At 35.2% G+C, this 26177-nt stretch overlaps 1 protein-coding gene across 1 annotated transcript in view; it reads right to left on the reverse strand.

The window, feature by feature from the left end:
• CCDC178 (coiled-coil domain containing 178) overlaps positions 1-26177 on the reverse strand; it is a 178879-nt gene that overhangs the window by 140210 nt on the left and 12492 nt on the right. The window contains exons 7-12 of the mRNA XM_049825896.1: positions 24441-24583; positions 16516-16669; positions 13469-13564; positions 13210-13346; positions 5403-5586; positions 341-403 (exon numbers count right to left, since the gene is read on the reverse strand). Of these exons, the coding sequence (XP_049681853.1) occupies positions 341-403; positions 5403-5586; positions 13210-13346; positions 13469-13564; positions 16516-16669; positions 24441-24583 (777 nt within the window). The remainder of the gene's footprint in view (positions 1-340; positions 404-5402; positions 5587-13209; positions 13347-13468; positions 13565-16515; positions 16670-24440; positions 24584-26177) is intronic.

Here is a 26177-nt window from a genome sequence, read left to right on the forward strand (position 1 = left end):
GGTATGGTAAGGGTCTGATTGCAATTTCTACAGAAACTGAAGAAAAATATACAAATTCAAATGATAATGTCACTACATATATGGATTATTACTAAAGGTTTTTTACTAAAGCAAACTGGAAATTATTGTGAATAACTAGGATTCAAATAAAGTGTTTCTTGTTTTCATGAGTTTTAAAATTTTCCTAATTGTTAAACAGCAGGCATCATTACTTAGCAAAACCTATTAGCTGCCTATGTGAGTTGGTCACAAGGTACTCAAAGTTAATTCATGGTAGGAAGTAAAAAGGAAGTAGAAGAATAATTTAGATTTGAAGTAAAATGATTACTGTCATGTTTACCTGAGTTGCTTTCCAAACTCCTTTTTGATCTTGAATTTCTTTTTTAAGATTCCACTCTGAATTCTTAGGGAAAAAAAGCCATATACAACACACAAGAAAACAAGTTAGTGGACAACAGCAATGAAAATTTAACACTAACATCACTGTAAAGATGAGCATAGCTTTTCAATTTTTTCTCAAGTATCATAAAACTCTATTAAAAAAGGAAATTCCAATGGAGTCTCAGGCACAAGAGATAAATAAATATAGACCGTACTAAAAGAACAGTAACAATATTTTCTAGATTTAGTGTAATTTATTTTTAGTAGCTTAAAATAGTTAAATACATGAAGAAGCTGAGCTGGCTTACCTAAATGGATATTGAACATCAAATGTTCAAAATTGAAAAATCTCAGTGCCTTCTACATTTTTATATGATGAGACTTTTTTGTAATTTCTAGGAAAAAACTGAACATGTTTTAGCCCTTTCTTATATCACTACCCTATTCATATCACTTCTAGGATAACAGTTATATAGCACATTATTATAATTTGCGCCTTGAAAACCTCTAATTTAATGTATATCAGATTAGCAGACTATCATAACTATACCTGATTACAACTGAAGTCAAACCCTAATTAGGGCTTTCTGTTTCCTTTTAAAGTGAATTTAGGGAGTGGAAAACTGATTATTTAAGCAAAACTAGGCACAACACAGCCAATAGCAAAGTAGAAAATTAACTCAACCAATTCTATTATTGAAATGTATTTATTCAAGATGTTTTATTCACATCCATATCTGCACTTTGGAAGCGCATACGACATCAGCACTTGGAGAGGGAGGTTCCTGCATAAGGAGGTCATAAACATCTCCCCGATGCGACATACATAAGAAAACACAAAACCAGGTGCTAAACATCCCCATGTATTCTCAAACCCCAAATCCCAAAGATTATTAGGAACTTCAGGGAAATAGAAGTTACAGAGATCAGTGTTCATGTGGAAAACATATCCTCATACTCATATTAATGAGTAATAGCCTTTTTTTCCAGATGAAAGTTTATACATTTGCTCCAAGGATAACTCCAAGCAACAATCTGTGCCCATGGCCCGACCTCCCCCTCACACCTCCTTGCCCACGTATGCATATAGTGTATCTGAATCCAAGTCCTAAGTCTATTAGACAAACTGTAGCATCTGGACTATTCTCCAAAATGCAGCTATATTTTGAGTGACTAATGATAACACTTGGTGATTGCATGAATATATTTTTCACTCTATTCAGTAGCCCAAGGATACAGTTTAACTACTGGTTACAGACAGACACTTTTTTCAGACACGCCAGGGGGTAATTGCTCTCACAGAGTAACAGCAGAGACCAGGCAGTCAACTACAAATTGCACCTTCATTTAGATGATCATATTCAGAATTCACCACTATGCAACTGTTGATTAGGTAGAGAAGTATCTTAGCTTCTGTGCACTCCATTCACACAAACTTTTACCTTGCAAATAGCTCTTGCAACTGGTCACTTTCCCAGTGTACGTCTTCACATGTATATGTATGCTTTAAATTATTATAAACACAATCCTTTTGCTAATTTGTGGTAACTAAGACTAAATGTAGCAGTGTTAATTTAAAGCTGTTGAGAGAATGGTATTCTGGAAGTGGTAGGAATGGAGGTATTAATTAACAAGGGCACTGAAGCAACTTGAGTGGTGCTGGAAAGCAATCTCATCACTGAAGGCAGGACCACTAATAATGGCTTCATGTAGAAGTTAAGTTGTGCCAACAAGTAAACCAGAATACCTACAGAATGAAATTCCATCTCTAACCATAAATGTATAGCTTTGAGATACATTTCTGACTGACTACATGCCCAGTTATGTAGGGCACTTATGACACTACCTATGACTTGAGAAGAGAACTAAGGAACAACCAAATCCAAAAAGTAACACTGTAGTCCAATTTAAAAATGAATTTTTACAAAAAAATAAAGGATTTTATTGAAAACATTATGAGGAACAGCTAAAAGAGTAAAATACTTGTAAGCCAGAGGGAGATTACTTACTGGTATCATATTGGAGGCTCAAAGCACATGCAAGCCAAATTTTGACAGACACTTTGGAAATATCAAAAAGAAAATCAACACCACTAAACAGAAGGGAAGCTATTAGCAGCAAGACAAAAAGTAGAAATTATGTCTAAAAAAAGGAAAACAGAGAAGATCCTGAAGTTTGCTTATTTAAATCTAAAAATACCATCAGGCAAGCTAAATAAGATTTTTTTGAAAAACCTGCAAGGGACATAAAATAAGTCCTTTTCCAAACACATCTGATAGGAAGCCTGCTAGAGACAATGTAAAGCCAACAGATGATCAGAAGCAGTTAAAGACAGACTTACCATGAAGCACTCAGAAAACAGAGTATGATAAAGGAAAAAAGCCCAAGTTCCAAAACAAATAAAACCTGCAAAGCCCTAAGAAGCAAACTCATAATATGAATTATTATGAAAAAAAGAATTAGCTGACACATGGAAAATTTGATGCATATGAGAGAAATCAGCATGTCTCAGCAGTGCCTCAAAATTCATCAGTTTTCTGAAGGATTTAAGAAGTATGTGGAGAAGAGATATCTGGGTGATACAGTCTACTTGGACTCCTAAATGGTATTTGATAAAGTATTATATCAGTAACTCCTTAATTAGTTTCCCATGAGTTACGGATAAAAGTCCTCACATTAATATGTAATGCATTTAAAGACAGAAAACCTGGAATAAAAATAAATTACCAGTTTTCAGTGGCAGTTATAGTAGGGTCTTGCAAGTATCCATGCTGGATCCTGTGGTTTCCAGTTTATTCAGAAACAATATGGAAAATGGGGTATTTTTGTGAGATGATTTAGTAAAACCAGCTGGACTTCTTATTTACAGAGGACAAAATTCAATAAAGTTAATGTATGTTTGTACATTAGGACACAGTCTTCACTTTATACAGTGCTGGATTTTGAGCTGGTAGTAATCAAATAGGAACATGATCATGAAGAATTTAATGCTCCACTGCATTTAAAAGAATAAATGTAATGTTAAGAACTATCATGAAAGGAATAGAGAACAAAACAGAAGTCATCTTTATACCACTATATATGCCTATGATGTGTCTACGTATTGAGTACTCTATGCTCTTTCCCCATAATAAAAGAACTGGAAAACAGAACTGGATGACAGACATGGGACAGTTTCCATTCATTAAACAAGTTAATGGATTAGGAGACTTCAGCTTGAAAAAGAGGAAGAATATGATAAAAGCCTATAAAGTCATGTCTGACATGTAGGAAGTGAATATGGAATGACTGACCGATACATCTTTGAAAGTAAGAACTACAGCATTATATGAAGATAGTATATGTTAGGCAGAAAATAAAGAAAAAAGTAATTTTTCACACAACATGTGACAAAGCTGTTGAAGTCCTTATCACAGAATGTTGTGGATGTCAAATATCCAAAATTTGACTGTAAAATTTATGGAAGAAAAATTCATCAATTCTAAATTAGTTTTTAATAGTTAAAGGGAAAATATAAATTAGGACACACACACACACACACACAAAGAATGTAGGGCAGAAAATAAGTAGGGGCTTTACCTGAATCCCATCTAAAAGCCTAATTTCTTAGGCTAATATTTAGCATCCCTCAAATACTTAAACCATAAGAAGAATCATAGTAGATTCTCCTGATCATACAGTTGAACATCCATTTGTGTAAATATTTCAGCACACAACACTGAGAATGTGGAGAAAGTGGTGCTTGGCAAATTTATATACAAACAAGACAGAAAAGTCATACAAATTTAGTATGAAAACATGTGGCTATAAGTCAGCATAATATACAAAAAAAGACAATTTATAGGACAAAACTACATGGTGCAAATTCAGATATTGTCAGGAATATAAATCGGATCCAAGGGAAGACAACCTGGCACTATGAAAGGCCTTAACAAACACAAAACTGACTCACTCCATTGTGAAAACAGCTCTAAAGTTCTCTACGTCATGTTTTACTATTTTTCACCTTGACTCAATAAGCTTTTTAGCTGGCTCTGTTTTAAATCACATTCAACAATTCTGCTTTTCTTTCCAGAAGCAGAGTCTGGTTCTTGGACATACCTTTACCTTTGGCAAGCAAGTAGGTGAAAAGGAAGGCAGAAAGGTTACAGAGTGCCTAATATACCAATGCATATTATAACCAGGAAAATACTATTAATGTTCTTAATTTTACTGATTACAAGTTAGGAAATCCTAAGATTATTTCAATAAATAAAACTGTGAAAGTCTTTCCTTTCAGACAATCTATACTTTACATACAGCAGAAGATCTCTAGTGAAGAATATGCAAAACACCATTTATATCTCCCTGGTATAATAAGACCCTTAAAAGTTCCCCATATTATTTTCTTTCCATATTTCTGAATGCTGCATCTTACAGCCTGCAATAACACTGATCCTAAAGGCTGTATGCATATGTACAATATTATTCGTTAAGAATTATGTAAAGTGAAAAAACAAAAGTCTTGCAAGTCTTGTAAGCCCTCAGAGTCATGGCAAGGTTTCTATATAAGGATGAATTAAAATTGCAATTCTAGATAACTAATGACATCCAAATGATAATTAAATAATTATTCTAATATAGTATTTCATTTGCAATGGTTACATTTAGCAACAAATAAAACTATACTGATTTACAAACTCTTCTAATCATTTAGTTACATAAAGAATAATATTTTCATTTGTCAGTATTCATTTTAAATCACTTAGGAATAACAAAATCTTTGTATGGTTTAGAATATTTAACGTGTTAACTTTACTTTTTAGCCTGCCATCAACTGTAACCATTTATAGCCAAATTATTTTCTCTTCAAAGACTACTGTTATTTGCTATTTTTCAAGTGTTTTAAAATACACAGTTAAAATCATAAGTTTTAAATTATTTTTTTAAATATTAGGTTGCTTGCCCAATAGTTCTCTGATACAAAGATTATTATTTTTGATTCTTCCACTCTAAAAAATCAATTTAATTAAAAATTCTACCTTGTAAGATATTTCTTCTGAGATTTTGGTTTTTTTTAAGTCTTCATACTTCCTTTTTTTTTCACTGTAGGACAATTCATCATTACAGAGATCTTCATTTAGTCTTTCTATTTGCTGTTCAATCTTACATATGCTTTTGCAGATAGTTTCGACTTCTGACTGATACGCCTTCTTTTTTCTTGAACTGTTGAAATAAGACAGCCAATCTTACATTTCATTTTATAAAGTATATTAATTAAAAGTAAAACTGATTATTAAATAAGTAAAACTAAAACATTTACTAGTAAAGACTGAAGCAAAGAAGCATTCAGTACTTCAGCCTTTTCCATGTCCTGTGTTATCAGGTTCCCTGCCTCATTCAGCAATGGGCCCACATTTTCAGCAGCCTTCATTTTGTGATCTATGCACTTATAGAAGCCCTTCTTGTTGCCTTTGATATCTCCTGCCAGATACAATTCCATTTGGGCTTTGGCTTTCCTAAATGCATTTCTGCATGCTCAGACAATGTCTCTGTATTCCTCCCAGGTTACCTGTCCCTGCTTCCACCTTCTGTATGCTTTTTTTGTGTGTCTGAATTTTGCTGGGAGCTCCTTGTTCATCCATGCAAGCCTCCTGGCATTTTTGCCTGACTTCCTACTCATTGGAATGGACTGCTCTTGAGCTTGAAGGAGGTGATCCTTGAATATTAAACAGCTTTCTTGGGTGCCTCTTCCCAAATATAATATAAAACGATATATCAATTTTGGATGAGAAGAAAGTGGCAAGAACAGCCCTTTTATCTGAAAGTGTTAAAATTGGTCACAGAGTTTCAGTTCATCTATCTTATAATAAATGGCCATGTCTAGGGTACTTCATACCAGTCAGTGCAGTGGTACACGTTAGTCATACAGCCGATGAATTCAAATTCCTAAGTATGTTGCTATTTGCAGAATTTTTAGGTCACATAAAACAATTTTAGTTTACTTGTATACAAACAAACTTTCAGTAGAATTGAACTGTTTAACAGAAGTGAACTTGTAATACCATTCGATTAGACTGTTGGATTACGCAGCAAAACCCAAACTGAATCAAATACAAAAAACCTACAGGTAAACATTGATATTGCTTTGACTGACAGAATGCAACCTCTTTATCATTAGAAATTAATATTCTTCAATGGAATGTTTCTTTGTAGAAGAATGGGGTCACTGAATAATAAATTGTTTCTACCACTATCTGCTGAATTAGAATGCTAAACCTAAATGGTATTATAAGGATCTTCACAGGATATACAACATTGTTTCCAATACTTAATCTGCAAACCCACAACAGGCTGGTACTGATCACACATTTCCTTAGCTGAACTAGTGGCCAGAATATTTCTGTCAAAGTGCAGCTTCTTTAATACAGGGTGTCATTTGCTTAGTTAAAGGAAGGAAACATGATTTACCTTACAAAACCCAAAGATTTGTAAATGCACAAGGACTAAACTTCATGCATTATTTCATACATGCACACACACATATTCTCTGCACATTCCACTTTCAGTGCATGTGAACTGTTGGTTCCTAAATATACAGTCTTACAGTCAGCAGTATCTGCTATATAGTCCTTGAAAAACCTGTAAGACAATACAAGCCCACAGCAACTTAATATCCCTTCCCAAAATTCAAGTAACAAAGAAGCACAAAGAGAACAGAAAACATTGCCTATATGCATCTTGATGAACTATACGTAACATATACCATGTATGTAGTATGTATTACAATTGCCCTTTCTATATGAAGAGATTGTGCATAGCTAGACTCAACTGACTGTGATTCTTAAGCAGTTGACCAATCTGCAAACTGAGTCCCAGTAGAACTGAAACTGCAATATGATCTTTCCAAAATGCAAAATATGACCTAGAGGCTTGGCTTCAGCAATGTCACACACCTGTAAGACCCTGTGCTTAGAGCCATGACTGGCTAGTTTACATAAATTAATACACAAGCATTTTTCAAAGATATTGCAGAAGCTCTACATGAAACAGGAGGGACCATCTGTACAGTCACGGCTTAATCCCAGATTTCTGGGGCAGCTCAGGGTGATTTGATTATTTAGAAGTTGCAGGACTGCACACGGTAGGAGATGGGGCTTTCCCCTGGCTTAATCCCAGATTTCTGGGGCAGCTCAGGGTGATTTGATTATTTAGAAGTTGCAGGACTGCACACGGTAGGAGATGGGGCTTTCTCCTGCTCCAGCCAGGAATCGAACCCGGGTCACAAAACTGGGAATCTTGCACGATACCTCTACGCCACTGGTGCTTCCCTCTAATCAAACCACCCTGGGCTGCTCCAGAGTGCAAAGTGCTGCATACTCACTAAATCTATTGATTTAGACAGTCCTTAAATACAAAGGATTCCTAGCCCCTTTTTCAGCTGTTGAGACAAAAGAATCTTGCATAGATCTAAAAGATCTTTCTCCTTGTGAATTAAAACACTAGAGATTATCAAGATCTACTACAGGCACGTTAGGAAAAATATAGCTGAGAGTATACATGTGAATGGCTCAAATCTTCCCTAGACAATAGTGTTCAAAGATGATAACAAGAAACAGCAACAGAGATTTTTTGGCTAAAGGGAGGCAATATGAAAGCAGACATACTCTGGTACTTCCAAGTCTAAGACCATTTAGTTAGAGCCATCTCATTAGACAGTAATAATCATTCTATTCTTTAGACCTTCACAGGTCTGCCTCCTTCCCATATACTGATTACACTTTCCTGCACACCAGTGAGGTTAGCAATGAGATAGATACAGACCAACAATACCAGTTTGAGTAGTAAGCAGGGCTGTGACATAACCACAACTTATGAGTTATAACTGTATGTGGATTACCAGTTACAGACAGACTGATAAAGGAGGTCAAGAAACTAATGCTATGGAGAATCAGTGAAAAATAAGGAATTTGTGAAGGTACAGTATGTGATGCCTTGAGACCAAAGAGCAAATAATTAGATGGGATCATTAGTAATTACAATACTCCACTGAATAAAGAGAGTTTCAAGAATATTCTGACTACCAGATGAAACTTCAGTTGCAAATTTGTCCCTGAACAAATCATTTCCATACACTTTTGGTAATGGTTTCTGGTTAGTTCTTACAGAGTTTCTGAATCCTACGGTCTCTGATAATACTGATTTGAACTATTCATACCACAACCACATCACCTTCAAAACAGGAAGTTTTTCTACAGATGGTCTTGTGACCCGATTCTGAAACAGGTCTCATGAACTATTCCATCAGAGATAGATAACTTGTATTTTGCAAATTCCACATGTAGAAAACTTACGAATCTCATACTTTATGATACATGCAGTTCTCCCTAATTAAGCACTTTTAATATGTCCATATACCCCATAACATCTTCATAAGAACAATACTTACACGACTATGTAGGAAAAAGCATTCTCTACCAGAAACAAAATCTAAAATACTGACAAAAGGTCACTAGGAAATTAACTACTCACCTTGCCTAGTGAAGTTTTGAAACAGTCGACACTGGAAACCCTAAAAAAAATCATCTGATTGTTTCTGCAAATGGGTATAAGTATAGCTAATCTTCCTTTGGGGAAGGCTAAATAGCTTCACAAATTACTTCCAAAATGTCTATGGTTATAAAAAGACTTAAATTTCAAAATACCAAAGCTGAAAGAGCAATTCATCTGAACAGTGCAGAGTAAGCAGATCTGTGCTGAAGCTGGAAAGAAATGAAAGGAACCAAACAATGACTGATTTCCTACACCTTTCACGTGGAGCAAAATTGTTTTGATGCATACAAAGCTACCCATGACTCTGGAAGTTGAAACACTTTAAGCATTGATGCAAGAGGAACAAAAATAGTCCAAGCAGAAAAGCAAGTATACTACAGCTGAAAGAAGAACTATGGTTCTTTGGTGCATGTGTTCCATACTACACTCTGTGTACAGGTGTTGAAATTTTATTACAGCTTCTGCAGCTTACTTAGGAACTCTGTCCCCATTTGAGAAGCATACTAAGTTTTTGATTTTTCTTTCCATAAGCTTTCGTACATTCAGTAACTGTGCATAGCATGTGGACCCGAGATTTTCTGATCTAATAGTATCTGTAAGATATACTCAGCCTTCATGGAAAAAGGGTATGTATCAGGTCAAATGCACTGTTTCTTTCATCCAAGATGCTTAACACACTATGAAGGCAACACAGATGGGGGGGGTGAATGTTCATATGGACAACAAATCCCAAAGTGTTCCAGTAATTGGAACTTTCCCCCCCATTCAAATTTGTGTAAGTTTTGTATTTTAGATCCTTCTAAGCTTAATCACAAGTTACCTGGAGATAGGTCTTGGAATACTTCGGGAAAAAAATAATTCAGGATCATTTTCCCAAAGGCAACACTATGTCCAGATGCCTCTGCACAGCATTCAGTATCAGTGTGTGTGAAGATGTCTTCATCAATGCCATCAACATAACTTGAAGTACACTTCTGATTATAAAAAGCAGGCCCACTTCTGTCCTGGTTTTGGCTGGCATAGAGTTAATTTTCTTCCTAGTAGCTGGTATAGTGTTATGTTTTGGATTCAGTATGAGAAGAATGCTGATAACACATTGATGCTTTCAGTTGTGGCTAAGTAGTGTTTAGACTAAGTCAAGGATTTTTCAGCTTCTCATGCCCAGTCAGCAAGAAGGTTGGAGGGGCACAAGGAGTTGGGAGGGGACACAGCCAGGACAGCTGACCCAAAGCAGCCAAAGGGATATTCCATACCATGTGACATCATGCCCAGTATATAAACTGGGGGGAGTTTGCCACGGTGGGGGAGATCGCTGCTTGGGAACTAACTGGGGATCGGTCGGTGAGTGGTGAGCAGTTGCATTGTGCATCAGTTGTTTTGTATATTCTAATCCTTTTATTATTATTGTTGTTGTTGTTATTATCATTATTATTTTCTTCCTTTCTGTCCTATTAAACTGTCTTTATCTCAACCCATAATTTTTACTTTTTTTTCCAATTCTCTCCCCCATCCCACTTGGCAGGGGGAAGTGAGCGAGCGGCTGCATGGTGCTTAGTTGCTGTCTGGGGTTAAACCACAACTTTAATGGGCTCATAAAAGACACTGAGAGAATACGATATCCATTTTAGAAAATGTAGAAGGTAGAAGTCCCTCTCTCGCTCTCCCTCCCTCCCCCCCCCCCTCTCTCTCTCTCCCCCTCCCCTATCAAGAAAAAACACAGGACAGGAAATGAGACTATTTAAACTGCATGTGCCCCTAGAATCTCAGGTGAGCATGACATTTTTTCTTGCATGTACTGCATGTTCTAAATAGGAAAGACACACAAATAAGCTTTCTAGGAAGAATATTAGAAGACAATTCTCTGTCCTCTTGCAGCCTAGTAGGAGGTGGACAGTCACTCACTTTTTAGTCCTGTTGACGGAACATACCAGTACTCTGTTAGTATAGAATTAATCAAAACAAGCACTCCAATTCTTAGACTAACATGAGATAATGTGTTGTTTTTAAGAATCACATTCTGATGGAACATAGCAATTCCATACAATACTGCAATTCTTCCCTAATACAAAAGACCATACAGAAATCACAATGTACTCAGAAAGGAAAAGGAAAAATAAAGCATAATTATATTAAGAAAGTTTGTGAGTGGCTAGAAAAGTCTTGGAGTATCAGACTAATGATCTGACATGCAAAATATCACCAATATAAGGCAAGAGATTAGTGGCAGATCAAAGAATTTAAAGGTTTCTGAGCAGAACCAAATGTCCTGCCTCTCTTATAGCACTTAATGGCAACTCCCTCAAGAGAACTATAGTTATTTATAGCCTTCGTTTAAAACACTCCTTATTCAGTCAAGAACTCCACCAAGATAAAAGGGGATTTTCAAATAAAAAGCCATACAAACAGGACTCTTCCTTTGTGCTTGCATTCAGTAACACATAAGAGAAATGCATGCAACTTCTAATTTTTAGGAGGGATTAGCAATTGCTTTCTCTCTTAAGAACTAATATTAGGTCAATATGAGGTCAATATGTGCTAGGTCACTGGTCCTGAAAGTAGAATTGAGAGAGTGTAGGGGTTCTATAAAATAGCATTCCAGAAAATCCTTCTAAGAGTTAACTTAAATTATCTTAAGATGGCAATGTACAGAAATTTGTGATTGTATCAGGCTGACTAAGAATCCTGTTTTTCCAGTAAAACAAGATCTAAAAGGTAATTCTTCTGAATTAATATTTTTCTTTAAAAAAAAATACTTAAAATTGAATTCTATACTCAGCCTCCACTCATTATTTCCCGGGACTAGACTAAACAGCAGTCTGAAAAGGTATTTCCCCTTCAGAGGAAGTCATCGTTTGAAGACATAAATAGACTTAGATCCTGGAATGAATTCTTTATTACTAGGTACTTGTCATAACCATTCTCTGGGTCTTGAATCTGAACTTTCATATGTATTTCTTGAACTCCTGAATATGTGGAAGGATAATAATTGGGACACACTCACAACAATACTAACTATATATGAAATAGATAATGCTCAAAGCATTTCTCGTGAACTTGTCCAGTCTTTTTAGGATCCCTGTAAAATGTTAGTGTACAAGATGGTCTCAAGTAATAATGCTTCTCAAATCTGTTTTACGAGAACTCCCCTCTCTCTCCTGATGCTCCACATTTGCCTGTACATGTTCTTACAAATCTGAGTTTTCTCTTTCAGCTTATCAGTTAATACTTCCAACACAGGCAAGATCTCTCTCCGTTATTACATGTATGATGAAACAAAAGTTTTAATCCATCAAAAAAGATGTCAAGGAAATTGAAAATAATAAATTTGGAAAGCTATGGCACTAATTCTATAATGTTCTAATAATCCCAATATGTAGCTCCATCAACATCAGAACTAATGAAGCCTGGTTTCTTACCCATTTGTGTCCCATCGTTGATTTACTTTGGTATGTAAGGTATGAGCTCCGACTTGAAGCATTTAATAAGGAGTATGCACACAACTCCTCTTTTCTTTCATCTTGTTATCCCCTCCCTTCTCCTACACTTCTTATATGGAATTTTGGGGGTCTAGTAAGGAATGTTTTCATGCTGACAGGATGTCTGTATTCAACTCAGTCATCGACTGCTACAAACCTTGTAAGAATCTAATTCTTTTCAAGAACTTTTCAGATGACTCTGCTGAAACCAGACAATAAAATCCAAAGTTACTGGGGGGATATAGAAGATAACCTGTCAGATACATGAAACCACTGTACACCTAGTGTCTAAAGGAAGAAGGAACTAAAAATTGATTTTATTTGCTGTTGTATTATAAATCCACTGAGAATATTATGTACAATACAGTTTATAGCTATTTGGAATCAATAAACTGAGGAGCTACAAAAAATGTGTGCATAATGTCTTACAAGAATTCAAAGAAAACAGAGAAAAACAGTATATCAGATTCTATGTTTATAATCATCATATATTAAAAAAATACAAATAAAATTCACAAAAGTTTTGACCAAAATGTTTTTGGAACTGAGGTTTCTGTTAACAAAAAGAGAATTTCAGAATCTTCATTTTGTTTTATTTTAATTGTCAAAGTATGCATTTTGTCTTTTGTAGAATTTTAGTTAATTTTCTTTCACGTGAAGGTCAAAAAAGGTAGATGACAAATTTCTGCCTGAAGTGATTTTTAATTATTGAAATGTTAAATTACAGACAGACTTGAAATTAAAGCAAGGTTCACTTTTATAGGCTTGTTTGCAGTGAAAAAGTAAAGCTTGCTTCCTATATTTGTATTGCAGGCATTACCTATTTACGAATTTTTGCAAAAACTCTTCATTCTCTCCCTCAAGTTCTTCATTTTCACATTTCAAACTGTCCAATGCTTCATTATTATTGAGAATCTTTTGCTTTATATTCTGTAGATCACTTTCCTTGGTGGATTTCTAAGGAACATTAAAACATTAAGACACTTTTAGCATAAGTTGAAATTATTTCAGGCCAACACAGAAGATGCAAGTATGAAAGCATTTTTACTTCATTCATATAAAAACAATTAAAAACTTACTAATTCTTCCACAGCTTTAATCACTGCAGAATAAGCATCTGATATTTTTACACTCTCATCTCCTTGGGCAGCTATTTTATTATTCAAATCTTCTATCTAGAAAATATTTTGTAAAGTAAGTAATACAAATATCTCCTATATTTCTTAGTAATAATTAAACAATATATTTAAAAAATAAATTCAAAAGGAAAGCTATTAAAGAGTAATTAGAGATATTTCATGCCATAGTATTCATATGCACATTGCCATTGCAATGTATCCTAGCAGAATCTTTAGACTTCACAGTATCAGTAAGCACACACTCACAGCCTTCTAATTCATCCATGACATATCTGGTATAATTAAGCAGACTACCTTAATTTCTTCTCAGCCTCAAGATTTTCTTTAATATCTCAAAATCTCTATCAATACAGATTCATGCAGAGATTCAATGATGGATCAATCACCAGAGCTTAAGGAAAAATGAGGATGTTAGATCCAAGCATCTGCAGCATAAAGAGAACATCTAAAGTGGCTTTAGGTTGATAAAGGCCTACCTGCTCACACTGAGCCTAATGAACTTTGTTACCTTCAACTGTCCTTCCTCTGCAGAGGCTGAAGCAACATAGCTATCCTGGCAGAACTTACCTATAAAATCTCCATAGATATATGGGTCTAACTGGAATATGACCAGACAACAAACATACTCAAGCAGGATCAGGGTTGATAAGGATGTTAGAGAATACATGTGGCAAGATCAGGACAGAATTAGGACACAGGTACTTTAAATGGCATGTAATTTCCTACTGCTACCTCAAGAATCTGATGAAGAGCAGATTTACGTAAGATACTTTGTGACTATGTCCCAGCAACTAAGGAGAGGAACAATACAGGCTTCGTCTTGTTATCTTGTCCACAATGTCACAGCTCTGTTGTACTTCTCTAGGATTCTGCTGACTGTCCTTGTATGGCTGTACCTTCCTAACTAGCTGGGGACTGAAGGTCCTAACCTGAATGGTTAGGGATTATAAAACATGATCTGTGAGAAAAAACTGCAAAGAAGCAGCTTTACTAATCTAGAAAAAGGAGATAAAAATGCAAATTGTTAAGTCTCTCAATATGTACAATATTCTAAGAAATATAGTTCAGGGGAAGTGTGGGAAAGGCAAAGAGAAATTGGTTACATCTACAGGGGAAAAAAATCCAGTGGATTAAGTATGAGCAAAATGTCCCAGTTTTTAAATTGCTGGTACATAGGAAAAACATGATTGAGAAAAGTTTTTCCATCTTTCAATGTTTTTAGAGCAAGCATTTTGAGAGGAATTACCTGAAATACTGCCACACTGTGCCGGAAATTAATAAAGACAAAAGAATAAAGGAGGAATAGTTAAGTATGAGATTAATTTTATAAGAAGGGTTTCTTCTAATCTTTGAAAAGCAAAGCCCATGTAGATACAGAAAATGGATTTAATGCATGCAGATACCTTTTGTTATGCAAACCTGGGTAACATGGAAAAAAGAAAACTCAGAGTTGTCTTTAGAGTGTCAGAAGTTGTAACACTCCTAATAGGTCATATATAAAATTTAAAAACCAGCATGAATTAAGAAAGAAAGCCAGGAGAAAAAATGCAGAAAAATATTAGTTCACATCACTAATTCTTTCTTCAGACTTGTTGATGTATGTGACAATTGTCATGTTATAATTTGGATCCAATTCAAATCCCACTGAAGTCACTGAAAATAATCCCAATATTATCCTGATTCCCCAAATAACTCCATTATCCCAGTAACATAAAGCTTTATTCAGTTGGTTGGTTTAGTCATGTTTTTGAAGGAAATTGACAGTAACAGATCAGCTATATGATAAACTTAACTCTGGCTCACCTTTAGCATAAAATAATCAAACCAAAGTTGGTCAGCAAATGGAGCAGTTTCATGCTCCACCTTACCCCTGTTGCACATTTCTCTTTTTCCCTTATGTTGGTCTTAATACCCAAGTAGTACCCACTGAAGTATATCAGCTCAGACAAACCCAGCTGGAAACACATCCAGGAAAAAAAAAAAAAGTTTACTAATAAGTATTGGCTCTATTTGAAAATAGTGGTTTTCTAGATAGCAGTTGATAGCAGTTGTTGGTGCCAACAACAGGAAGAAAACTGTTAATACACAGTTGGAAACAAATGCCACCCATTGGTGACTGTCTAATATGACCATATCTTTACTTTTGCAGGGGGTGTGCTTTGGGGTTTTTTTAGGCATGCTTGGCAGATTCAGCTTCCTAGAAATACTCCATCTAGATTCTGGATTCCACTGGATCCATAGCAGGACCTAGCTGTCTAGATGCACAAAACACAATAGTACTGGCCATGTACAAGAGAATGAATTTCATACTTCATTTATACTTGTATACATACACAATATATACACATACTTATACATATAAAAAAGTAACAACTTCTGTTGTGGGCATCTAAATCCTGGTTTAGGCATTTTCTACTGCTTCCACATACGGAGCTGTCCATGAACTGAAAACTCCTAGTCATGCACTGTGAGGAACTCCAGTTCAGATTTTAAACCACCAAGTACAACAAGATTTCAAAATGAATGCTAGACAAATATAGCAGAAAACAGGGGAATTTTAAGTAAAATAGGGTATCACTACACATGGTGTAAAACTGCATCACATGCCATCGCAGGTCAAAAAAATCTACTAATTCAAGAGGACACTTATGCTGTCCTACTAAATGCACGCTTTCTTCCAGACATCTTAAGAAGATAAGCAATGTTAAGCACATATGCATCCAACAACTAAAAATATCCAGGTCACTTAAAGGAAGGTAAGATGGTTGTGATACTTCTAATAATTAAAGCTGAAAAATAATACTACAACAGAAGAATGAATAAGAGAGTTCTACAGAATCTACCACCTCTTATTTTGAAATCAGTATTTGTATTTTTACTTTTACAGAGGACCTTAACTCTTAAACACAAAAAATATTCAGGCATTCATGTACTTTTCAATAAAAGATACTCATTTACTTGCTTGTTTATAAATATTCAAGACTCACTTTGCTGTTCCAACATTTTGCATCTTCCTGGATTTCTGCTTTTTGCTCCACTAACTCCTCAAGGTGTTTTTCATCCTTTATAATCTTCTCCTCTGTTTCTTTTAACTTCATACAGTATTCGGTCCAAATAAATTCAGAATGCTTTAACTTATTCCTAATAGAAATACACACAAAGTGAATCCATCTATTTGGCAATATTCCAAGGTAGTCCCTCTCCATAAAGGAAAATGTAAAGCAGATCTGAATTAGTAAAGATTTATTTTGATTCTCTACTACATTTCTTGAACAGGTATGCATGAGAGAATTTCAAAGTATCTGCCCTGGCAGGTTCATGCAATTTCAGCCAGATATCAAAACTACTCATGCTACCAGTTCACTTGCACTTAAACAGCCTGCCAACATTACAACTTCTAATTGGACCTCTGAACAGGTATTGGTGTAGTTAAACACAAGACTTTGTTTCATACCTCACAGGTTAATTAACCAAAATAGGTGTGAACTTCTTTCTCTGCCAGTGGCTGAATCTACTTCAGAGACATCTTCACTTAATCAATCCACTGCACTGTCATTTTGTGGACAAATGTCATTTGTGAAGAAAATTTTTTACTGACATCAATTCCTCATTTTAAAAGGAATTTGCAGACAGTAGGCAAGGTCAAAGGAGGGGATAAGGACTTTACTTTCACTCTGAATAGCAGATTTATCAGCATTATGATAAGGAAAACTGGCCATAACTACAGAAAGATATAACAACTACAACAATCATCAGAAAAATATTCCCACGAGACACTGTTAAGCCTCATAGGCTGTGCACAGGCCTTTTGTTACAGCCATGTATGAGAATGGATTCGGTGAAAGGCAAAAGAAACAGAAGGACATCAGGTTAAAATTTTAGAATGACTGCTGGTGCTTGTCCATTATTTTTATTATTTTTATTATTGTTTCAGCAGGCAGAAAAGAGGAGTTTTCTACATGGTCCCCAGAGAACTATCTTGGTCAATAACATATTCCGAAGTATGCCTTAAAAAGCAAAATAAATCCACCGCAGCAGAACTAAGGCCAACAGTAGTTGAGTTTTAGAGACATCTATTGCATTACAACCCCCAGAAACCCTGAACAAGTGTTGCATACTTAAATGCAGGAAGACAACAGAAAACAATAATGAAGAGAATTCATCACTAATTCAAGAGCCAATCCTAAAAGACTATTTGATAGACATTCTTCCTTTATTTGCTTCCAAGATTTCATCTAGTGAGGGAGTAAAGACTTATCTTGCAAAGTCACATTCCAAATACCACAGGATATATATAACATGAGCGTGAAACCTAACACTTTGAACACCTCTACTTTCTTAGGTCCCACCACCCATGAAAGAAACTTATAAATGATACTTTGAATTATTCTAATGACAGACACATAACAGGCATAGACTAATTTTCTTCTGATATTACCTATCAGCTACAATTTTAAGAGTACAATCTCGTGCAAAAACACAGTACTACCAGTCACAGCAAGTATGTGTAAAAATAACAGACTGTGCTGTGTGATGTACCCCAGCCTCAGTATTTTGAGTTCCATGCAATCTTCATCATTTTCTCGCTGATGGTACTGAACATAAAGAAAAGAGTATCAACTGTAGAGCAGTCTTTCAAGTCTGTGCCATCACAAATCTGTCTTTCTCACACCTATCAATACCACATGTTATTCTAGTCCTCCTCAGATGGCAGCTAAAGGGTCTACTTCCTCTGTAATGTAAGTATGACTTTAATTACCAGTCTAGCAAATGGCTGGGGAAAAAAAATAAAAAGAGAGTAGGCAAAAAAAAAAAAAATCTTCACTGAGGGATAGAAAAAACAGTCATCTTCTCCATTTTTTCCTGTAAATGCTGATACTCCTAAAAACACTGGTATCGTTAGCACTTTTAGTTTAATTCACATCCATATAAACAAAATGGGTTACAAGGTGCACAACACCTTGTACATCACTGTCATGTGGTATGAATAGGAAATAACTAGGTGAAACAGAAAACATACATGTTATATTTCTACCAGTATAGATGACAAATTTCTGGTATTACTTACCTATTGCCATTATCATGGGTATTTTACTTACTTACATTATGACTTTTTTCAAAAGAACAAAGAGTTCCTGTAAAGTAATTTTAATGTACCTTAGAACAAAGGCTTGTTACAGGAAAACACCACACTTTCTTTCTTGCACATGAAACAGTCTCAAGAGCCTTCATTTCCACCAAGACTACCAAAACCTAACGGGAAAACTGCCCACACTGCCCTACAACTGCTAAGCATGCTGACAGCTGTGACACAATGACAGAATTCTAAAGGGAACTGAACAAAACCCTGCATAAAAGACTATTCAAAAGTGAAGTAGTCAGAAGGCAAGATGAAAAATTCTAATACTAATGAAAAAATGCAGAAGTAAGATTAAATGATCAATTTTCATTGAAAGAATAGGTCAACAGCATGGTATCTCAAAATCCCATATCTGTTGCTCTGATATATTTACAAATTATCTGAAAGGGCAAGGAGTAGTGAAATTAAGACTGCATATAATGTGATTACAACAGGCAAGGCCAAAAAGAACTAAGAAACTTAAGAAAAATTTCAAGTAACTGGGGAACAAAACAGCCTGTACCATTTAGTGTCCAAACTCAAAAGAAGTATAAGATCAGAGAGCTTAAGTACACATTAAAATTCTAAATTAACTGTATCAAATTGAGAAAGACATGTATGTATTTCCATAAACACTCAGAAAGTCTATTCAACATTTAGCACAGTTAAAGAAGCTAAGAAGGTGTTAGATTAAGTAAGAAATAGGATGAAAAACATTAGAATAAAAAATGAGAGTAAGATGTTCCTGTTAAAGTCATTTACATGGCTTAATTTGGAATGCTGTTTGCATTACCTTTCAATCCATTTCAGAAAAGTGTATCACAGAAGTGAAAAAGGAGTCAGAGGACATACTGGAAAGGTCATAAAATACAGAAGTCTTCTGAAAGCACATTGAAAACAATGCTTTCTAAAACAAAGTTGCTTTAGAAAACAGATAGGAAGAAGGAACAAAGTAAAAATCCAAAGTTGCGGAGGATATAGGCTAGCGAAGAAGGATCACAATACACAGCAATATTTTTCATTGTATACATTTTAAGGCTTAGACTCCCAAACTACAGCAATTTGCCTACAAGAGGACAATAACAAATCGCTGCTGACTACACTTCATAACTACGAATTGATAATTAATAAAGTTTAATAGTAGGTATATGCTGGAATAGTAAAGAAAAAAAAAGTTAAATCACATACTTTTAACATTATTTATTCTGGTATTACATGATAAAATCACCTCCAGCAATGGATCACTGGAACCATTGCTAACAATTCTTGCCAGCAGCTAGTAATTCAGACAAGTTGACAGAACACTAAAGAGGCCAGTGAAACACTAAACTGATTTGCAGAGTATCTGAATACATAGTAATAAATCATACTACATTTTTGGTAATACTTCTTACTCAGGACCTGATCTTTCCCATAATTAAAATTAACATGAGGTTTGCAATGAACTTAACCAGTTACAGAATCAGGGTCCATGCTGTCCGATGTCTCTCGCTGGAACCCACAGAGGAGCTAATAAGCATTTGATCAGATCATCTCTATATACGTATTTAAGCTACAATTAAAATTCCAAACATTGTGAAGCTTGCATTCACAGGCTCACGTCCATCAAAAGTATTATCTCCTACTCTTCACCCACTTCTTCCTTTGTTTAGACACTCGTAGTGACTTTAACTGGAGAATCACATGATAATTTCCAGAAGTCACTCTAGCTTTGACAAGTGTTGGTATTACAGAATTTGGGTCTCAGGTTTTTTATAATAAGATACTTGGAGTTTAGCTATATTTCTGACTACAATTTTAATTTTCATATACTAATATTCTTTCCAGATTGCAAACTGGGGTCTGAAATGAAAATAGTTAACTAAACTAAGTTAAGTAAAGCTTAACTAAACATAAACATGTTGACTGTGAATCTTTTTAATCTTAGAGGTAATAAAATATAATTAGCATAAATACCTCTAATATAGTATAAAAATTATCCTGAACTCAGTAAAAACAAGACGAAGAAATTCACTGTAAAGGTTAGAATCAAAAAAGGAAAAAAGATATGCTGAGAAAAGAAACAAGTCAGAGACACTTATTTCTCTAGTATTTCTAAGCTATCCATCTTATGGAAAAATACATTTTTTTTTATCCTATACTGACTCATCCTTACTGAGACATAGACAGTTTGGATCTCATTACAAGTGCACAGACACTTTATGAGTGCAAGACTGGAACTTCTCAAGCAGCAATGCCGTCTCTGAGTAAATGCATGTTACCCGGAATACCTCCTGTTCCCATATTAAAGTATAAACATATTACAGAAGGAGCTATGATCCTTCTTTAATTCTGTAGTTTAGTGCCAAAGAGATCGACAGTGATATGGTATCTTAAAGAAACAGGATTATTGCATCTAAATAACATTCCTTTCTTCAAGAATGTTCAGTAAGGTTTCTGCTCTAGCTGACTGGCAAGCACAGATCTCCCTGGATAGCAGCCATCAAAAGCACCAGTCATATTAGCCAAAGTAATGATTTCTTGAGGTTGATACCTACTCCAAAATACACTGTAAGAGTGCTCTGTTTTGCAAGGGTCAGTGTTACTTCGTGCTGCAGGTTTAACAACTTGTAAGATTCTGAGGCAGGCAGTAAGTACTCCTTCTGTGGAACCGAAAAAGGCGTTTCAAGTTCCTGAGCACTAATCAGTTTTTGAAATAAATTTGCCAAGATATTATAATCTAAAGAAACTGGAAACCCCCATTGTTTTAGTCAGGTGCAGCTCTTTACCATGGCCTACTGAGCACCTTAAATGGTAAGCAAAACAATCACACTTCTTAATTACAATTATTTCTTGAAAAAAGAAATGAAAAGAAAATCTAAAACCAACAGAAACATCTACAGTAGCTACAAACTCTTCTTTATGTCCCTCTGAGAGTGGGTCCCTTCACAGAAGGGACCAAAATACCTTACTCCCAAATTCTACCGTGTGCCTTGTTTTATTCTATCATATATTACTGGAACAGTTTACATACAAGTTAAAAAGTATAACAATGCTTCCTGTTTGGTACATCAAATAAAAAAGTCACTCACTGTACCCTAAGCTCTCACAACTACTCAGTTATTTGAGGATTTGGTTTTGGCCTTCATGGTAGACAAGCCTACAAAAGATATTTCACTGACAGAATGCAGGAATTACAATGGGCTTGTGCATAACTATAGTGGGTTTGGCTGGGATAGAGTTAATTCTTCATGGTAGCTAGTATGGGGCAATGTTTTGGATTTGTGCTGAAAACAGTGTTGATCACTCAGGGGTGTTTTCATTACTGCTGAGCAGTGCTGACACAGCGTCAAGGCCTTTTCTGCTCCTCACCCCACCCCACCAGCGAGGAGGCTGGGGGGGCACAAGGGGTTGGGAGGGGACACAGCTGGGACAGCTGACCCCAACTGGCCAAAGGGGTGTTCCAGACCATAGGACGTCAGGCTCAGTGTAAAAAAGCTGCAGGGAGGAAGGGGTTGTTCATTCAGAGTTATGGTGTTTGTCTTCCCAAGTAATGGTTACATGTGATGGAGCTCTGCTTTCCTGGAGATGGCTGAACGCCTGCCTGCCGATGGGAAGTAGTGAGCGAATTCCTTGTTTTGCTTTGCTTGCGTGCACGGCTTTTGCTCTAGCTGTTAAACTGTCCTTATCTCAACCCATGAGTTTTTTCACTTTTACCTTTCTGATTATCTACCCCATCCTGCTCAGGGGGAGTAAGCAAGTGGCTGTGTGGGGCTCAGCTGCCTACTGGGGTTAAACCACTAAAATAAGCTATTCATAACTGCTTACTTTCTGTCTTTTTAGAAAACCTGGCAGTGTGCTGCTGGCCTGTAAACATGCAAAATTACATGTTTTAATTCTGCTTGTAACAATTTCTAGAGTTTGATGTTTTCTTGACAAAGATGGGTTGACATGTGGCATAAGATTCTTAGATATGTACAGATCAGAATCATCTTTGGCAAAGAGGCTTTCACTGAGCAGAAGTAAATAACAGCTCTTACATATATCTGTGCTGGTGTGAAGAGTAGCTCTTGTAGTTCATAGTCATATTTGGAAGCACGGGGAAAGACTGCCACAGCATTCTATAATCACTCCATTATGTAGCAGACACAGATGGCCCATCTCTTTTGAAGGACCTAACGCTACTTCCCGGAACTTTATGAAGTCTAAATTCCACTGTTAGTCCAATAAACATAATCCTCCTCTACAAATGATCAGGGAGTATTTTGTGTTTGCAGTATTTCCTGTGAGCTGAATGGATCGGTGTAAGGAAACAGACATCTTACAGTAAGAGAACCTCAGTGTCTTAATTTTGAAGAGACAGATTGTAGAAGAGATATGGCACAAACCTGAGATGATACATGGCTCTTTAGATAACAGACACCCTTCTAAAGCTCTCATTTCTTTAGAAATTAGGAAATTCTGTAACTAGAAACTTCTCTTCAGCTCTGTAGTTGCTCCTTTACTGCTCTTAGGTATACTAATGAGGCCAACTCTATAGGGAATTCTCATAAGACTGATCCTTGAAAAGAAACAGGGAATGGGAGTTAGATGGGAAAGTCCCTGGCTATGGTTTTGCTGGATGGGAAATTAACATCTACTGAAACAAGGTTACCAAGGACATGAGTTTGCATGTACATCTCAATCATTAGCATTAGTCTTGCTGCCTTGAACGAAGCATCAGTGAGCAGGACAGGTTTTCAGCCACTACTGTACATCACGCACTTTCTAACATCTAACATCAACCATATAAATCCCTAGTGAACCTAGGTAGTTCTGAATCACTAGGATGGACCAAATTTGATGACTTACTACAAAATGTATATACTCCATAATTACTATGCATAGTTTTTGAAATATCTGATATTTGAAGTTGTCACATGGCTGCAGTACAGAAACATCTGCTACTGCCAGTAAGATTATCTCAAAAATTTACTGATGTCTTTCAATTATGCCTGTAACCTTTCCTCACCTCAAGTGAAAAAGAGCCACTGTGTCACTTGTTGCTTTGCCAAATAAAACCTGGCAACTAGTCATAGGCATATGCAGCAAAGTCAAGTGCAACCTCCTACCAAATATGAAAGTACTTGGTATTCTTGTTCTTTGGCATAGTTATTCTTGGTGCTGACTCTTTGTCAGTTATGTTCAGCAACAGAAAGGAGAGATTACTTGTCAGTGACTGGCCTGGTGTTAGTGGTGTTATACTGCTACTGACAAGAGGTTACAGTGAGGAAACTGCAACATAAGTCATTGCCATACAGAAGCTACCTTGCAATCCAATAAAGTTATAGTAATTTTGCTGGGTTGCTAAAAAAAAGAAATACATGGTGTTTTGAGAAGTTCAAAAGTATGTGTTGTTGGCTAGAATTGTTCTGGTTAATATGAAACTTCAAAATTAAGTTATAATTATAACATAACTATGGTACTATGTTAAGTGCTGATGTTCAATGCAAGTAATTTGTGCAGTCAATAAGAATGGTAGCAAAAAGTTCTGTCAAAGGGATTAAAAATTCATAAGTAAGTAATATAAGGTAAAACCAGCATGCTTTAGGAGTCGATTCATGAAACTTTCCATTTGGGTATATTTCTGGGTATCATCCCTTCTTCATTCTGCTAATGCAAGCTAAGACAACGAGGCAAACACTTCTTTTATGTATAATTCTAATTTTCATTTTTAAAAAAATTAACATTATTTCCAAAAGCAAATTTTCTATAGTTTCATTGTCACTATTAAAACTAATAGGACATTATAATAGCATATTGAATAGCTCGTACTTGTATTGACTCGATAGCATCTCAGCATATTCAATTTTCTCATACATAGATTGTATCTTCTTTTCCGATTCTTCATCAATTCTTTTAATTGTCCTTTGGATTTCCATGAGTTCACAACAAACATCACTATATATTTTTGATGTCTAAGAAAATAAAACATGTTTTCTGAAAGATGTTATACAAAAATCATACATAATGTTTAAAATAAAAAAATTTCAAGATATTCTGATTCTTTGCAGTTAAAAAAATTGAAGTTTAAAGTTGAAGTAGAACTTTGTGATGTCATACAACTTAATGACAAATTCTGCATGGTCTGCAATAGATACAATCCTAGTGAAAGACAACAGAACGTGTTGTAAAATTGCGTAACATAAAGAAAGGTTAGCAAGAGAGATTTCACTCTGTTACAAAACTTTGAGGTTACTGTGAAAAGGTGGCTACTAACATGGGAAGATAGTGACCTCTGGAGCAGAAAGAAAGAAATAATATCAAAAGAAGCCACTGAGGTTTCACTCAGTAATCTGACAAAATCATTACTTAAACATCTCCTAGAGGATGAGCAAGCCCGGCAGTCACCTATGTAAAAGAGAGGCCTGAGACAATGCAGACAATGAACACAATTTTCAGTGGTATCAATAGTATTGGGACACTCAGTTCCTAATAACTCTCCAATAGAGATATGCACATCTGTAGTCTCTGCTTTTTAAAATATTACAAATACAAACAAGTAACATTATATAAAAACTTTATTATAATCTAGCACTTTGCTGCTCAAACTAGTTCTCTGGATATTAAAAGGCAGAGATTCAAAATTAAATAATTGTTTTAATTGCAAAGAAACTTAAGTGTCAGCTGCTTTTTTAAGGAGGAAAAAACCAAACCTAAGTAACAAACAGCATATAAATTAGAGCACAATAAAAGTTATAAATAATTTATTTGACAATTAGAAATTTTATTGTTGAAATGAAATATATGAGTAAGTTACAGTAACACCAAATCTATCTCCTTATGATATGTAGTGTCACTTTTTGGAAAGAAATTTAAGAAAAAAAACTCTAAAAAGAAGTATTTCTTTAAAAGTCTTCAGGAAAAAAATATTTTAACTCTACTTTCCAAGTTGTATTTTAGTACACCTCAGTATTTGAACTGCATACAATATTTTCTAAGACATTAACAAGATAAAAGGATACAAAATAAAAACCAAAATAACCATCTTGATATTTAATTAGCCAGTATTTTGAACATATCTGATAACACTGATAGAACTGTGACCTATTTCATAGGTCAGAACTAATTCATCATAATTAGCATATTGCCTATTTGCATAGGCAAATAACATTTTAATTTTAGAAGTATTTTGACATGACTGTTGAGACCTCAAAATATGAGTTCAAAAGAAAACAAATTAAAATAAGCAATATTTATTAAGAATCACCTACAAACAAAAGACCATTTTTACACTGTAAGTACCTTGAAAAAGAGATTAATCTCTAGATTTGTATTTAAAAGTTACTATAGAAAATACATAGAAAACATAGTAATTAGTACTAAAATCTGTACATGAAGTAACACAGTATCCTTCCCTCTTTAGACATCAGTTTTAAGCTACCTACAACTTTGCTACACTTTGATTATTCAGCCTGACATTATCCACATCAGGCATTTATTATCAACAAATAATAAATTATTATCAATATTATTGTCAATAAATACTATAAAAAAATAAACTAGGAAAAA

This window comes from Accipiter gentilis, chromosome 2 (assembly GCF_929443795.1).
Source record: "Accipiter gentilis chromosome 2, bAccGen1.1, whole genome shotgun sequence".
Classification (NCBI taxonomy): Eukaryota; Metazoa; Chordata; class Aves; order Accipitriformes; family Accipitridae; genus Astur; species Astur gentilis.